Source organism: Miniopterus schreibersii, assembly GCF_964146895.1.
Source record: "Miniopterus schreibersii genome assembly, chromosome: 21".
In the NCBI taxonomy this organism is placed as follows: domain Eukaryota; kingdom Metazoa; phylum Chordata; class Mammalia; order Chiroptera; family Miniopteridae; genus Miniopterus; species Miniopterus schreibersii.
Genome location: NC_138123.1, coordinates 1,137,976 through 1,155,298, shown reverse-complemented (window position 1 = coordinate 1,155,298; position 17,323 = coordinate 1,137,976). Strand labels below are relative to the sequence as shown.

The 17,323-nt window shown below is 48.6% G+C and overlaps 1 protein-coding gene across 6 annotated transcripts in view; it reads left to right on the top strand.

Annotated features, from left to right (window-relative positions):
- Positions 1-16,765, top strand: part of NR5A2 (nuclear receptor subfamily 5 group A member 2) — a 65,009-nt gene extending 48,244 nt beyond the window's left edge. For all 6 annotated transcript variants that reach the window (XM_081123921.1, XM_081123926.1, XM_081123925.1 and 3 more), the window contains 2 exons: positions 996-1,143; positions 16,479-16,765. In XM_081123921.1, coding sequence (XP_080980047.1) covers positions 996-1,143; positions 16,479-16,726 — 396 coding nt within the window. In that variant the 3' untranslated portion in view covers positions 16,727-16,765. The remainder of the gene's footprint in view (positions 1-995; positions 1,144-16,478) is intronic.
- Positions 16,766-17,323: the final 558 nt, after the last annotated feature.

Below are 17,323 nucleotides of genomic sequence, written 5' to 3'. Positions count from 1 at the left end.
CGGGTGAAAAAGGGCCGGACGCCTGGGCCCCCCGTCGGGCTGCACTGGGTCTCTGGCAGCCACCCCGACGTCTTACTCTTATAAACGGAAGTTTCCGCGTCCCCGTGAATAACCGAAATCGGTGCGTCGCCTTTTCTGAAAAAGGAAATCGGCCTTTTTTTGTTTTGCTTTCTCAATCGAGAAGCTGCTTTTTTATAAATAAGGTCGTGGCTGGCGTTGGAGAGAAACGTAATTAATAACCACGTGGAGGCAGCAGCCGTGGCTGTCGAGTGGGCAGCGAGCCAGCGTGGGACCTAAACGCGCTTCCCTCCTCGCGGGCACGCCCGTGCTCCACGCCAGTGGGGGCCTTAAAATGCCGTCTCTTCAGAAAATAAAAATAGAAAAACACTTCACGTTCCTCGTGCCCGACTCAGCAGCACGCAGAATGCTGGGCTGGCTCACTCCTAACGGACGGTCTATTTTTCTTTGATGGTTGAGAGTTAAAAACCTCATCGTATGTGACAGTGAAATTTTACAATAGAAAAAAGGTATATATATATATATATATATGAGCATGCATCTAAGTATCTGTAAAATTTAGTGAAAACCTGTCCCCTACAAAGCTATCAAAATAATTAGATTTATCAGAATAATTATGGTCTTTGTTTTACAGAGAGAGAGAGGGAGGGAGAAACATCAATGAGAGAGAATCTGCCTCCTGTGCGCCCCCTGCTGGGCGTCGAGCCCACAACCTGGGCATGTGCCCGACCGGGAATCGAACCAGCGACCTCCTGGTTCATGGGATGATGCCCGACGGCTGAGCCACCCAGGCCAGGCTGTGGTCCATTTTATAATCACAGAACGTGTCTCCGGCTGCTTCCCTGGGGACGGCCGCCTCGGTCATTAATCCGCGTGGCCGCCTGGTTTTGCCCACGCGTCCGTCGTAAAGGCCTCCAGTGGACTCTGGGCCCCCGGGTCCGGGCCTCACCCACCGACGCCGTGACTCTGTGTTGCAGGTGGACTACTCCGTGATCGCGTCGCAGGCCGGGGCCACGCTGAACAACCTCATGAGCCACGCCCAGGAGTTGGTGGCAAAGCTGCGCTCCCTCCAGTTTGACCAGCGGGAGTTCGTGTGTCTGAAGTTCTTGGTGCTCTTTAGTTTAGGTAAGGGGCCTTTCTCCCGCGTCGGGCGGGCCTGGGGCGCCTGCCGGGCCGAACGCGTGTTTGTTCTGCTGAGACGGCGCCCTTCTCGTCAAACCGTCCGGCCTTCCCGCGTGGGTTTGTATGTCTGTCTGCGCGGCTCCGAGCTGTGTCGGGGGCAGGGCGGGATGTGGGAGACGAGCTGTTGGTCCGAGTCCCGAATTTTCTTCCTTAACAGGCACCATGAGGAGGCAACAGTAACGTGATATTTAGCGGACGTAGCTTAGGACAGACGGTGGGATCAGATTTTGGCCGTCTCGCCGCTCGCTGTCGATTGTCTCTGTGTCTTTTCCTTTCGGCCCGATACCCGGGCTGAGTTTATTCTTGTAAAATGTACATAATAATTAGGAACCTGTTTCTGGATTCACCAGAAGGTGTGCGTCACCGGAGGCACCACTGCGCCCGAGTGAAAGATGACGATTTTCGGGGGGGGGGGTGCTTCTTTGGGGGAGGCTTTGGAGAAGACAGATAACTCACAAGACAGATTAGCTAAATCAAGGTTCCCAGCGAGTCGGCCGAGAAAAATCAGCACGGTTCGCAATAAAAAGGGGATTAAGGAGATGGATTTTTATTGACTTCAAAGGAACAGATTTTTCTGCCTGTCCCATCCTTGATTTCTGTGTTTCGTTGGCTTAATAAAGCCAACTTAAATAAACTTTTTGCCAAGTCCATTTATTACGTATTGGCAGGCGGCTGAGGGAGGCAACTTCCCTTGAATGGAAAAAAAAAAATACACACACACACACACGAAAACGCAGAAATCAGATTTACCAACATATGTTTTATCTTTAGTCTTCAGTTACAAGATAGCTGCGAATTCATATCCCAAGAAATAAAGTAAAACAAACGGCAAAGTAAACCAGATGTGCCTGCCCTCCAAATTGGGAACGCTGGTCTGAAAATTCTCCTTGACATCACCGCACAACTGTTGCTAATAAAAGCAGAGTCTGAAGTAATAGAAGCAGAGTTAATTCTTCACGTGTAGTCAACATTTCGAGTGAAAAGAACATTTTCCCCGTTTGGAAAATGTGATAAATATAGCGGCGAGAAATGTTACCCCAAATGTAAAGAGAGAGCAGCATTTCGTAGCCGTGGCGTTCAAAGGTCGACCGCGCCAGGACGGAATCCTGGGCGGTTTCCGGGCCGACCGCCACGTCAGAGCTCCGTCCCTCACCCCAGACGGGTCTTTAGAAAATGAAGGGACGGCAGCCTGGGCCCCGCTCGCTGCAGTCGTGCAGATTCGTCTGGGCTATGGCAAGAGCCTCGTCTTCTCAGCGCGTGCGTTTGATCCGTAATTAAATGCAAAATGTGGTGATATACGGGAAAGAGATCTTATAGCATCTTGGTGATAGAATCGAGTTATCTCACTCCAGTGGTTTTTGTTTTTTTTTTTAATTATGTTTTTATTGATTTCAGAGAGAGGGAGGGAGAGAGAGAAACATCAATGATGAGAGTCATTGATCGGCCGCCTCCTGCTCGCCCCCTGCTGGGGATAGAGGAGCCTGCACCCTGGGCCTGGGCCCTGACCGGGAATTGAACCGCGACCTCCTGGATCCCAGGTCAATGCTCAACCGCTGAGCCTCGCCGGCCGGGCCCCAGGGGTATCTTGAATTAATTGAATCACCGCATGTCACTTGAAGACGTTGAGATGGACCAGGAGCTATGTTTAGTTTTCACCACATTTATCTTTCCTTCCTCGTGTTTCTAAATTATTCTCTTCATGGGGGGGGGGGGGTTAGCTCTGAAGTACTTTCAGCCTTTGAACCTCAGATTATCTTCCTGAGCCCTGGGGCTGTGCACCCACCGCACACCCTCCTGTGTAACGGACGTTGACTATCTCGGCAGCCTGGGCACCAGGGACCAAGGAGCCTGAACGTCCTTTAAAACTGTGGCTGTTTATTGTTTAAAGAAAAAACACACGTGGCTTCCGATCAGAAGTAAATAGCCTTGGCCAAGAATTTATTTTTAAAGGAGCAGGGAAAACGTAACTGGCAGTGAAGTTCGGGTAGTTTCTAAACTGTGAATGGAAGACGTTGTCCCTCATAGAAGCGAGAAATAATCGACGCTTCAGGGGCCGGAGGAAGCATGCGGGTTGGTTCCCTGGTTCCCCATGAAGTCAGATAAGCACCGCAGACCCCCCCCCCCGGGGTTCTTCTTACAACTCGCATTCTGTCTCCATTTTACCTCCTCGTGTGTGACGCTCTAATTTAGAAAAACCCTCACCAGACCCTTGGCCAGGGGCTCCCCACGTCTTCCTATCTGTGCCGGGCGGCGGCAGGTAAAGGCTCCTCCGGCGTGAGTCATCCTCGCCCCCGGGGAGGCGGGAGGCATTGATTAGCATTCAGGCGGTGCCACCGCTCAATATTTACACCAGGGAGAGTTGGCAGAAGCAAATAATGGCACATAAACTGGATGCCTGTCTTAATTAAATGCACCGTAATAGGTGTTGTGTGGGGTTTTTTCCCTTGCGGTGAGCAAGGCAGTTTATCGAGGACCAGAGATCACTCATTTTGGATGGAGTCCTGAGTTTGAACATAATCGATATGTGTTTACAGCCGCAGAAGAGGCGATGGCCGTTTGTTATCTGCCGGCCCGAGAATATAATGGCCCGAATAGCATTTATTTAGGCATATTTCTGCACAGCGTGTGCCTAAAAATATTTATTATTTTTTTAGGTGTTAATACTGATACTGTCATCTCTCTAAGTGCTACTGTTTAGGGAGATGGCTTTTGAGAGGCGCACGGGTCTGGTGACCAATGGGGAGCCGCCGCGGTGGACGGCGGCCCCGACGCCAACAGCTCAGCACCAGTTCTGTCCTGGCCTGACTCTCGGCCGTCAGCGTGTCGGCCCGGATCCCACACACGCTGGTTCGCTCTGGGCCCCGAGTCCGATCTGGAGCAGGCCGGTCAGTCCGTGACTCCCGGCCCAGCCATCGGTCAAACCCTCTCTCCGGTTTCCTGATAAAGCCCAGCGAGCGCATCCAGCCGTGAGCTCTGGCTCTGTACCTTAGAAAAGGACCTGCTCGGTTGCCAGGGGCCAGCCCCGGTCCTTTCCAGGCAAGGAAACTGAGACGAACGGCGAGGCGACGTGTCCCCCGCCGCCATGCAGAGTGAGGGTCCGAGCTGAAACGTTTGGGGTCCACGTAGAGAAAAAGGGCCCAGACGTGGGTTTCCATGGTTACTGCATTATTTTCAAAATGAGGTCTAGATATTTCTTGGCCGTCCGTTCGAACTGAATCTAAAAATGTCATCGTCAGGGTGGAAGGCCTGTCTCCCGCGGTCACACACACTCCGGCTCGCCCAGCGTCCCCGGGGTACAGGGAGTTCCGTGCAGTCCGTGAAGGTCAGGGTGACCCGAGCGACAACGCCGACCTCAATTTGGACAATTCTGCCTCATCTCCTGGGGAAGGGCCCCATTCTACTTGTGTACCGTTCTGTTCTGTCTTGGCCATATATTTATAAGCACTGATAGCATATCTGAAACAGTCCTTTCCACTATTTGTCCTGTGAGAACATAGTTACTCACAGTCAGGATAGAGTTTCAGTTTATATGATTGTTACTGCCACTCATATAATTTCAGACCTGTGGCCGTCGTCTGTACCCCGCAGGGAGGGAGCCTCTTGCGTTGGGTCTGAATAATGCAAGAAGGTGGGGGGAAAGGGGGAGGGCTCCCTAATTAGCTTCCCATCCCAGAGGTGGTAGGTGTGGTTCGGTGGCAAAGACCGAAGGCTTGAATACTATGTTACCTTATTAATAGTTATTAATAGTAACTACTTGTTACTATTAATAACTATATTAACAGTAGTTACTAAGGTGTCCCAAAAAAATGTATACACTTTGAATAATTATAAAGGCAGTGTTTACTAAAATACATTTCATTTTCAAAATTGAGCTGTCAGCTGTTACAGTGTGTATACATTTTGGGGGGACACCCTGTGTATACTAATACTAGCAGATTCTCCCCTCCTCCTATTGCCGGCTTCAGACTTCAGGGACTGGACTGAGTCGAGTGGGAGAGCAGGAAATGCAGCTGAAATGATGAATTTGTGTGTGTGTTTAAGTATTTTCAGGACACCAGAACACAAATTTCATCATAAAATCATCAGTATATTCCTAATACTCTCAGTCAGGATAGAGTTTCAATAATTGGCAATTTCTTTTTAAAAAACAACAACACAAATTTAAAGAAGTTATTGTTGTTATCGTGGCCACAAGGAATTACAGGACAAATGGGATGGCCACATGTGCTGGCCGTTGTCCAGGACGGCCTGTATCCAAAGGGCTCAAAGGGCTGGAGCGTGGATACTGTAACAGTATCATTTCTAATTATAACTTCAAGGAACTTCCTCTCCCAAAGAGGTAGCTGCAGAAGCCTGTCCTTATCTCACCAAAAAATAAGGCTTCTGGGATTAAAAACATCTTAACGGACCCTTTGGCTCCAGGTCCAGCAGCCCGGTCACCGTTTTCGCTGCCCTGTGGTATTTCATTATTTAACGTGCCCCACAATTTATCGACTCCAGCTGATGGGCATTTATTACAAACAGTGCTAAGGGGACATTTTTCTACACGTCTTCCCGGACTACATGGCTGGGCAGATCTTTTCGATGCTGGAAATTGCCAAATCATCCTCCAGGTGGCTGTTACTGGCCACAGTAACCAGGAACTCTCGCCTCTCTGTATCTTGGGCACTGTAATTGCATCTCTGTTGTTACTGTTTCCATTTGCATTCCGCTGACTCGGACTCATTTTATTTGTTTCCCTGAAGTACCTGTTCCTGTCCTTTGCCCATTGGAAGCTAGGCTTTTCCTTATTGATCTGAAGGTCCCTCTTCAGTAGATAAGATTAGATTTAAAAAGATTAGATAAGGGTAGGTTAGACTGGCTTTTCCTTTCACCGTATCATGTATCTTTTCTTTCGCAGATGTAGCCATATCCACCAGTATCTTCCTAGATGGTTTTCGCTTCTTGTAGTTTCTCTAAGAAACCTTTGTCTGCCTTTAAAGTCATAAAATCCCTTTGCCTTTAGCTTTTTTCCTAAATATGTTAACACTGTGCTTTTCATATTTAGGTGTTTACTATGCCCAGAATTTATTTTCCATGTAGTATGAGGAAGAGGGATGGATGAGTGTGGGTAGATGGATGGATGGATGAGTGGATGAATGAGTGGGTGGATGGATGGATGGATGGATGGATGGATGGATGGATGGATGGATGGATGAGTGGATGAATGAGTGGATGGATGGATGGATGGATGGATGGATGGATGGATGGATGGATGGATGGATGGATGAGTGGATGGATGGATGGATGGATGGATGGATGGATGGATGGATGGATGGATGGATGGATGAGTGGATGGGTGGGTGGGTGGATGGATGGATGGATGGATGAGTGGATGGGTGGATGGATGGATGGATGGATGGATGGATGGATGGATGGATGGATGGATGGATGAGTGGATGGGTGGATGGATGGATGGATGAGTGGATGGGTGGGTGGGTGGATGGATGGATGGATGGATGGGTGGATGGATGGTTGGATACATGAAATAGTCATTAATTAGAAGTCGTGTCAAGCAATTCCCAGAAGCCCTCTCTACACACTTCCTTTTATGCTGCCCCATTCATTCAACCACCAGAATGACACATAAAAGGGAACCCAAATCAAATGGAAAACCAAGAACCTAACTCGTATTTCCTCATCTTTGGTAGACACTTATTACAGGAAATGGGAAACTGTGCTATTTATTCATACAAGGAGTCAGTAGGTAAACCCGTTTATCCATCACCAGCCTCAACCTGGTGTAAGACAGAAACAATCCTGGGCTCTAGAAAATGTCATTTATATTTAATGCCTCTCTGTTTACAGCAGGAAAATCCTGGATGAGTAGTATCAGCACCACTTAAAACTATGGCTCCTTGTTAAATAATTAATACGTCTGATGGGGGCGAGCCTCAGACGATGCTCAAAGCTCCAGTAATTAATGGACTGACCGCGAGATACTTGTAAAATGGCTTAAACACTGAAAGTGCGGCATAGGTGTAATTGTTTTAGAGTTAACCTCGTGTATATAAATGCTCATGAAGGTGATGGAGGGAGGGAGGGAGGGAGAAAAGGAGAGAGGGAGACAGAGAGTAAGCTAGCACACCCATTTAGAGGTCTGTTATTGATTCAGGAGTTTTTAAAAGGCTCTGTAAAGGCAGAATGCAGGCGTCCCTGATGCCCCAAACATTTTTCGAGCACATCTCGGATCACGTAAGAGCATCACCCAGGAGTCATGGGACTCTGGGCACGGGCTCTGAGCTCGTGTTTTCCATTCCAGGCCCTCGGGAGTTAAGGATTCATGGCAGCTTTCTTCTCCCTATTGTTTGTTGTTCTCAGAAGCGGCCGATGCTCTGAGCTTTGCTGAAGTCTGTGACATTTCAGCTCTAGAAAGAGGAGGGGAAAGGGATGCTCCCGGTGGCCGACCAACGAGCTGAAAGGCCCCCCCACACACCCACCCACAGAGGAAGAAAGAGCCTCCTTCAGAGGATGATACATTGTCTCGTGTCCTTTGGCGCCATTCTATGAGGACAGATCAGGCGATTACAGGACAGTCTCTTTAAGGAAAGCTGTGGGTTCCAAGGTAGCAGGTACCATCTGTCTGTGGCTGAGATTGCGCCATGATTTACCGCCTGAGCGTCACAAATCCTCTGATTTTCTGCCTCCCGTGAAACATTGTGCTTTCCTTTTCTATTGATGTATCAACTATAATAGTTACAAGCAGCTACAGAAAAATCAATAGCGAGCTTTCTTTACTGTGAACATCAAGCCGGGAGCCCCGCGCTGCAGGAGCACGCCTCGTTAGGTGCTCGCCGCCAAGGAAGGTGACACGTGACGGGTTTCTCCAGATGAGACGAAAAACTGCGGAATCCAACAAATCAGCTGTGGGGAGTTTAAAATAGACAGCTTTATTCGGAATGGAAGGAGGGAGAGCCTGGGAAAGCCACTCACAGGGCACAGACGGGACGTAATGATTTTTCAAAATGAAGGCAGCCTTGTCCAAATGGACATGAAGACACAAGCCCCGTGTGTCCTGTTTTGCAACTGTTGTCTTAAGCTCATCTGGACGGTGGGTGTGAGCGCCAGGTTAATATTTCCTAGGTTGACTATAGTCCCCACCCTGAAGTCGATGGCGCAATCGTCATGAGCTCAACACCCGGCTGAGCAAGGACTCTGAAAACCGTGACTGTGGCCTCACTGCCAACGTCTTACCCTTGGGATTTAGCGCCCAGACGTACAGAGGTGCAAAGTTTAATTCTCTCTCAAAGCACACTTTTCGCAAGAAGGTAGGAACTTGGCCTGTGCTGATTTTTTGCATTCGAGTCTTAAAGAGCAACAAAAATATATATTTTTAAATATCACAGCACCAAAAAACAAACAACAAACCAACAAAAACCTTCAGCAGACCAACCTCCCCGAACACCATTTAAAAATCCTGATGAGTCTGAGCAAGTGGTTTGATTTGTTTGCAGAGAGAGGATTTTCTTTTCTTTTTTTTTTTTTCCCCTTCCATGTTTCTACGCAACCAGAAATTTAAAAGGGAATTTTTAAATTTCCTGTTGACATTCTGATGACAAAATGAACTGGCTTTCAGCCCCGGCCACTACATTAAATAGAGGATTGAGAAAAGCTTGGTTAACCCTCGCGATCACTAATTACGGTCTTACTTTCATTTATTTCTTTTGCTGTCTTCCGGTTGGCGTTTTGCATATTGTTTACACGTCGTATTTTCTTTACTTTTTAACCTATCTCAGCTGTGGTTTTCTAACTATAACTGGAGCCCTAAGGACAATGGGGTATCATTTGGGAGGTTTTTGACCAGGTAGGATTACAGAGTCTGTGTAACCTAAGCTCATATTTCCCTCTTTTTAATAAGTCTGTCATCTGGCAGCAAATGAATGTTCTTCTCATGTACTTTATCTCCCTAGTTAAAAAGAAACCTTCCGGAGACAGACTGAACCCTAATACCAAACACACCGGTGCTTCCTCCCCCTGAGCCACCCGGGAGAATGTTTGATCCAAATGTCGCCGGGTCCTCGGCAGGACAGCCAGGAGCAGGATATCAGGCACCGGAGGGGCTTTCCAAGCCAGACCCTCGATGCCCAGCAGGGTCAGATTAGTGGGGAATTCAGAATGACAGAAAATCTCCATCAACTCATCTGGCTCCCCGCCAGAGCGGCCGCTGGTCAGATATCAACACCTGTAGTAGGTGTTTCATATGTTTTTAAAAAATACATACAGTGAACGAGTGGGTTTCATTCAGGAATTGAGAAGGTGGTGAGAATGAGACGATCGCAAAGGAACAAATAAACGGGGGTGGGGGGAGAGAGAGGTTGTAGGAAATCCAACACACACCCATTATTTCATTCCCTATCATGTCAGAAATGTCCATGGACCTGAACCCTCCCTCAAGGGAGGCGCAGGGAAAGGTCAGCAGCTCAGAGAATCACTATCTTGGTTCCTGAGGTCTCACTAGGGCCACTCTCTGTAGGAGCCGCTGACACCCTGGCTCAGAAGGAACCATGTCTGAGCGTCCCTAGAACTACACCGGGTGGCTAGAGGTTGGTCCTCACTGCAGGGAGATGAGATGACCAAGGGCCCTGTATAGCCAGACTTTCCTGTCCTACCTTGTGGTCGTCAGTGTTAAAACGTAAAAGATGAGGGAACTGGGAGCGAGAGCAGCTTCCTCCTTCCAAGGTCACGTGGCCAGTGCTGTGGTTTAAAATCACCTGTTTCATTGTCCCCAGCTGTACAAATGCATGGACCAGTAACTCCCTAAATAATCAGGAGTTGGCGACAGTGCAACTCGCCAGAGCAGAAATATTTTCCAGCTTGTAAATTAATGATATCTGGGTGTGAAAGGTTGTGGTGACCACCCATCCTTAGGTCCCTTCCTGTACAGGGCTTAGAATTGAGTGTAACATTTTGTAAAGCAAGTATGATCCAATATAAGGTGTTTCAGTGTCACTATGACCTCGTTTTAGCAACATCTGTGGGTACACACCAAAAAAAAAAAAAAAATTTAAAATTAAAGGATAGCTTCCTTGGCAAAATGTTTCAAGCTCTTTTAAATGAAACTTTCCTGTTATTTTTCTCTACCGCATGGTTAAAAAATATAAAAACAAATTAGTGCTATGGATTTTCTGCCTTTCACATAAAAATACATATCCCTGAGCCATTGGATGAATTATTAATTTCAGTTATGCAAAAATTTGGTCAGTATTTGGCTCGAATGATCTTGTTGGGTAATCGGCTTCCTCTCCCCGTATTTCTTTACTCTGAAGACCTCTCTTTTCTTTTTACAGCCCAAACAGTCCAGAATAAGCATTGGTCAGCGGAATGATTCCCCCCCCCCCCTTTATTTCGACATCTAATCTTACTGAGCAGAATTGTAATAAGCTAAGGGAAACAATGTAATAAGAAGTAACAAGTAGATGTAGCTCTTAAAGAACAGTTGTATTGTAACACTACAAACTGAAGAAATACCCAGACGTATATAAATAACAGCCCTATGTGGCAACAAGTTGCAAGAATTTTACTGACTGTGATGCTACTTTTTAATATGAGTAGAAACAGAACATGCAATGGACAATAAACCTCGCTAATTCAGAGCAAGTCGACTGGGCTGAATTTACATGTAGTTAAACGCTATTTTGATGACCCCGACCCAACTCTTTCTCTAAAGTTGGCACCATGAGGTACAATTAAAAGAGCTTGGGAGCATCAGATGTAAAATATAAATACCTACTCTTCCTCCCAGTTCTCTCATTAATTCATTGTGTGTCTCTCTCAGGAAAGATAAGACTAGACCTGCCAGAGGTGCTGGGAGAAGTTAGATAAACAGAGGAAAGGACTTTGATACAGGTTTCACCCCCAGAAATTGTAATACATACAATAAGCCTACATTTCAGAAAACAGCTTATGAAAGGTCTTCCACGTTTAAAATTTTAAAATAGACGAACCATTAACGATCCCCTTAATACCCCACATTTCTGCCTCTGCTGCTGGTTTTAGCTGGAATTTATTTCTCAGGCGTTAGATGCTCAGAGCAGGAAACCGACCGGCATTCTTTCAACTTCCTACCAAAACTGAAACCCAAGTAGAGTGCCTGTGTTGGAGTGGAGTTCATGCTGCTGAGTCCTCATTGGCAAACGCTGTGGGACACTGTGGTGGTTTCCGGGTCCTATACTCCTTGCTGCCAGGGAGGCCAAATTCCCTGCCCTGTTACGCATCCTTGTATCGATGTGAACATCACGTGTTTCATTCTTTTAAAATGATCAATACTTGTTCTTTCAAATGACAAGTACATTATGTTCGTGTCGAAACGAGTGAATGAGGCGAGAACTGAGATCAGGACATTCGTGGCTCATTCACATCTAAAGACACGTCCACCGGAGGGACTGCAGCCAACTCATTGCAGAGATGGCCCCGAGGGCCACATGACCCAGGGAACTGGGAGGGGGAGGACCAGTGAAGACGACACCTGTGTCTTCCTGGCACCGGGTAGTCCTGCCATGTCCTGGCCCTGGAGCCAGAGGACTGAGTCCAACAAAAGATTTTACAAGGTTTCCTGCCCGGCCCCCTGTGGCATCGAGGTGTGCGGGATACAGGCTCTCAAACAAACCGGTGATGTCACAGAGATTGTTGGAGGCCTTTCCTCAGCAATTCCACGTTGAGGAGATTTCTGAAGCGTGTTCTGCTCTGAGGCTGCACACAAACTTCTCTCCCCGGGGGACCCTCCTCCCTGCTCCTCCCTGTCCCCCTTCTGCAGGAGCCCAGATCCCTCGCCACCTCTAAGGCCTAAGCCGGCTGGAGCCAGCCGTCCATGGGGCACAAAGCCTCACAGGAAGCTGCTCCGGGCGCTGCAACTGCGCTGTGGCCCCTGGACAACCATGAGCCCTTTAAAAGAATGGGATTTCTTTCAAATGCTGAATTATGAAGCAGTATTGATCGCGTGGGTGCAAATGCCCAGCGGTGTTCATCGCCTGGACCAACGCCGCACCGTGGAAACATGTCTCACGTCAACTGTCCGAATGTGATACCTTGTCCACTAAACGCACATTTATATTCTCAAATGCTCCCTCTTTTGATCCCTTAGAAAGTCAGCCAGAAAGTTGCAGACACTATCGAGTAACTCGCAATCCCGGGCTCTCAGCCACACGCACGCCGAGTCCTATTTTAATTGGCTGAGCTAATATTTGATCCCAGCTCATAAAAGTTTGAAATCAAATAATTAAATGCAAATACAGTCTTCATCCCAAAGACGATAAGAATGCCTTTAAGCTAATATTTTTAACAAGAGCTGTTCCGCAGCCTCTCTTGTAAATTTTATCACACCTGAGGCGGTTTTCCCCTTTCGATTAGCTGGGAAGCTGGATTTATCCCGAGGCAAACCAGACCTCTAGCGCGGGCTTAAAACTCAACAACTGGAGCTGAAATTTGGCTTAATGTATCCCCACTTGGACCCGCCTGTTTAATTCTCTTTCATATGGTAACGCTGGTTTATTCATAGTCCCGACTCACCGCCTGCAAGAACTGACCCTCATAGCTGATTCCGGAGAACGAGAGAACTTTGCAAAGAAACACGAAAGTGTTTGAATGGCGATCGATGCCAACGTAGGACTCAAAACCTGCATGAGGGTGCGACCGTGGGAGCCAGGGACAAGCTTTCCTCCAAGGAGGGGCCGCTTTGTAGGGAGCGGACACTCACGTTCTGGGGGACAGTCTCTGTGATAAGGACTGTGACCCCCATGGCCAGCCCGCCGGGACCCTGGCCCAGGACTGTCAGGATGAATGAATGAGTGAGTCCATGAGTGAATTGATACATTGTATACACATGAAGGTATGAAAATGTAACTCTGGCAGGAGCTGTGTGGAAAATGTGTGCATGTAGCATATGTGTTATTTATGTACATAGAAAGAACAAACTTACACCTGACTGCAGGCATTACTATGTTTCATTATTCCTATGTTCATAAATAACCCATGTGCTATATGCACACATTTTTACACACAGCTCTTGCCTGGGGTTGTGTTTTCTTATCAGTAATTTGCATACGAGAGCGCTGAATTGTATGTTCTAGTTGCTAAAAAGAGCTCTCAGGTTAATAAGCAGACACACCACACATACATATTTTTAAAGGACTCAACGGTGATAGATTTAAAGTCCTGAGTTTGAAGTTTTGCTGGAAATTGCAAGCCTCAGACGTCGGCACTAAAAACACTCCGCGTCCCTATCTGTCCCCAACCCCTAAACAGTCCTCGCCTTCCAGTAAGCGAATGAGAACCGGCATGTTGATCTCCAAATGTTCTTAAGAAACCATTTTTGCAAATTATTGCAATGCAGCCCTTTAAAAATAATTTCAAAAATGAATTTCTTACAGAAACTTCATTTCCTCTCTCCTTGTCCGGCTTATCAAAGCAAAGGTTTTCCTGAGGACAAACTGTACCAATTCACGGATGGCCGTCCCTCCCAGAACCTCAAGGAGACGTGTTCCCCACTTTCAGATCTTTTAAAGGGCAAGATGAGATTTTTTTTTTTTATCGCACGTGTGGAAAATTAACAAAGCTAATCGTCTTCTCAGCAGAAGACAGCACACTCCACGGGGGCCTCCCAGCCCCCCGGCCCCCATGCTCAGCAAAGGACCCGCCACAGAAAAGTGTGCTGAACGGGAGGGTTCGAGGGCTGTGCCACGTGGCAGGTACCAGGGCGGCAAGAAACCAGCGTCTTCATCTTCTGACAGCGCACGCCGCCTGCAAAGCTGGGGATGTAATATATTCAAGAAGACCTAAGGGTTTACTCTCCAATAAGGATGGAAAACATCTGAGCATCCCACTGCGAGCTGCTCATAATGCGGCTTCATATGAAAAGTTGGTAATTAGTCCCCGAGTGAATAAAATAGAATAGATGAGAGACGGGTACTTAGAGGAGCAACAGCAAGTGCTTGGCCAGTCATCAAAATTTAAAGGCTATCGAGAAAGGGCTTGAGCAAACGTCTGTCTTGTTTACCATCTTCAACCGGGAATGGGTAATGATGGGGTTCATTAGCCTGTGTTTAAGTCGTGTTATAAAACAAGGCTCGTGTACATTTCGAAGGAGCACATGGCCCGTGCCAAACACAGGCGACTTTGAGATCCAGCGTAAGACACCGCCGAAACACTGGGGGGACGTGGCTCCCTGCTGTGGTGCAGACGAAGGACCTGTGTGGGTCACCCGCTGAGCCCGTGGAAGGGTGGCGGGCGGGGCGGAGGGCAAAGCCAAGGTGAAGGCAGGTTCTTCTGTCAAGGGCCCAGGTCCGGTGCATCCAGGTGTTTCCAGTTGTTTCCATTTTGTAGCACTGAACCAAGTGTAACGAATACTTGTAAGTATTTTTAAATAATGTATAGTAATGCTTAAGTATCTTCAGTAAGATACATGGGAGGTGGGACGGGTGGTAACAGGCCAGGTAGACACAACCTGGCTGCCCATGTAAAGGCCAGAGTTCCTGACAGTGTGGCCTTTGCGTCCTTTCACTCATAAGCTACCAACTATTTTTGATTCTCCCATCTCACCTTGAAATAAAAGTGGTATCCAAGGCTCACAGTATCTATTTCAACACCAGCTCCTCGTTGCCTTCAATTTGGGGCAGAGATTTGGGGGTGGACAGGGGGAAGCGTGTTGAGCCCGGACTTGTGGCTCAGATGTAAACACGGAAATCACCGTGGGCGCGTCCCGTCAGCAAGCGCTCGGCGGCCTCACTCTAAAAGCGTCCGGAGATCCCAGGCTGGACGCGCACCTGAGAACCGCTGTTTCGTAGCCTGAACTGTTGGGCAGGAGTTACTATGGCAACTGCGAACTGAGTTTGGTACATTCAACCTTTGAGTCACCGTATTCCGTGGTTTTCTTCAGAATCGTTCCGATTTTTGTCAAAATAGAAAATGAAGCGGGGCGGGGGGTGGCTGCCATGGTTTCCTTCCTTAGCAGGATGTGTGCAAACACACACACACACACACACTCTTTCCCAGAGGCTTCTATAGATACATTGTATAAAATTCAGAAGAGAAATTACAATGTATCCATTTTCCAAGCTCACTGTCAGTGTGTGTGTTTGTGTGTCAGTCTTTTTCTTGACTCTGTCTCTGGTCACTCTGTATTTATAAGGACCACTCGGGCAGCAGATGCCTTAAAACAACGAGATGGTCCCCAGGAGCGAGGCCAAGTGGGGGGCCAGTGTCCTCATCTCTATCCGAGTGACCCAGGGCGGAAAGCAGAGCAAAGTCCCAGACTCCAGACACCGCGTTCGGGTGAAAGGGCGCCGGCCGTCCTGGCGACTCTTCTGCCCACAGGACAGGCTCTCATTTGATCAAGATCATTAGTCACCGGGCTCTGTGTTCCGAGCGTCCCCAGCAGCGCGCGCTCGGCGGGCAGTCACTGGAGTGTACCAGATGGCCTATTAGCATGGGCTCGGCGAGTCAGAGGCCTTCACAGCCATTTAGAAAGTGTCAAACAGAAACAGGAACCCTGTCACTTCTTATTAGAATTAACTGCATCAGACCCTGGACACAGATTTCACCTTGGGTCAGAAAAATTAATACGAAATTACATGAATTGTGCAATACACTGGGTTCGGATCGGTCTCCCTCCGGGGACTCATTTGCCGGCGATATAATGATCTCTCTTCTCTTGGAACCCTCGACCTCTCCCCGTCGTAAGATATGAGAAGAGTTGACCTTGCTCGAAACCCGCTGGTGTCTAATTGATGTGCGGTGTAGGCGGATTTCGACCGGATGTTCTTCCGGGGCCCTTCTTGGAACACTTTCCCGGGAAGCCGGGCAAGTGGGGCTCACGGACACTCGGCAGCGTAGGCAGTGGGCTGTCTGTGAGGAGGGCCCTCCTCCACGCATTAAGCCCCTGCCTGTAGTAAACACAAATGAGACGCCGCTGAGCCCCGGCCGGCGTGGGTCGGTGGTTAGAGCGCCAGCCCACACACACGGAAGGGTCATGGGTTCGAATCCCCATCAAGGGCACACACCTGGGTGGCAGGTTCCATCCCCTACAGCCCTGGTAGGGGCATGTTCCAGAGGCCACCAAAATCATGTGTCTCTCCCACATCGATCTTTTTCTCTCTCCGTCCCTCTCCCCCTGCCTTCCACTCTCTCTAAAATCAATGGAAAAACACATTCCCCACTCCTCGGGGAAAGATTTAAAAAACACAGCAGAAATGAAACGCCATTGAAAGTGTGTGTGTTTTTTTTTTCTCCTTTCTCTTTCTATCCAGATGTGAAAAACCTCGAGAACTTCCAGCTGGTGGAAGGGGTCCAGGAGCAAGTCCATGCGGCCCTGCTGGACTACACCATGTGTAACTACCCGCAGCAGGCGGAGAAGTTTGGGCAGCTGCTGCTGCGGCTCCCGGAGATCCGGGCCATCAGCATGCAGGCCGAGGAATACCTCTACTACAAGCACCTCAACGGGGACGTGCCCTACAACAACCTCCTCATCGAGATGCTGCACGCCAAGCGCGCCTGAGCCGGCCGAGCCGCCTTCCGACCGACGGCGACCGGCGGGGGGAGGAAGGAAGGAAGGAAGGAAAACCGACAACTCTGGACTGCTCCAAGCGACACTGATGCAACACTTGGTTTAAAGGCATTGCATTTAAAAAAAAAAAAAAAAAAGACATAATAATCGGATACTTAATAGCAAATAAATGATGTATCAGGGTATTTGTATTGTCAACTGTGAATCCAAAGCTCCGAGTCCCCAGAGCGGTCCGTCCACGCGAGAGAGACGCTGTCACGGGGTGGGTCGAGCTCCCCGACGGACGCCGACCCCACGTCAGAGTGAAAAACGGACTGAGCGATTCTTGTATATTTAAACCGATCTCCGCTATGAAGAAATTGAAGGACTGATCTGTGTCGTTAATTAGGCCGCCGCCGCGGGGGATCCGAGCTTGCAGCATTCCTCCTCGGGGAAGCGGACCTGGAACAAGCCTCCGGAACCCGTCAGCTACACCTGGACTCGCCCCCTCCCTTCCCTCCGGGGACCCAGCACCTTCCGCGCCCCGAGACCCGTCGGGGAACCTACCCCGAGGACTCAGCCGCACCCACTGGAAGCTCCGCCCAATCC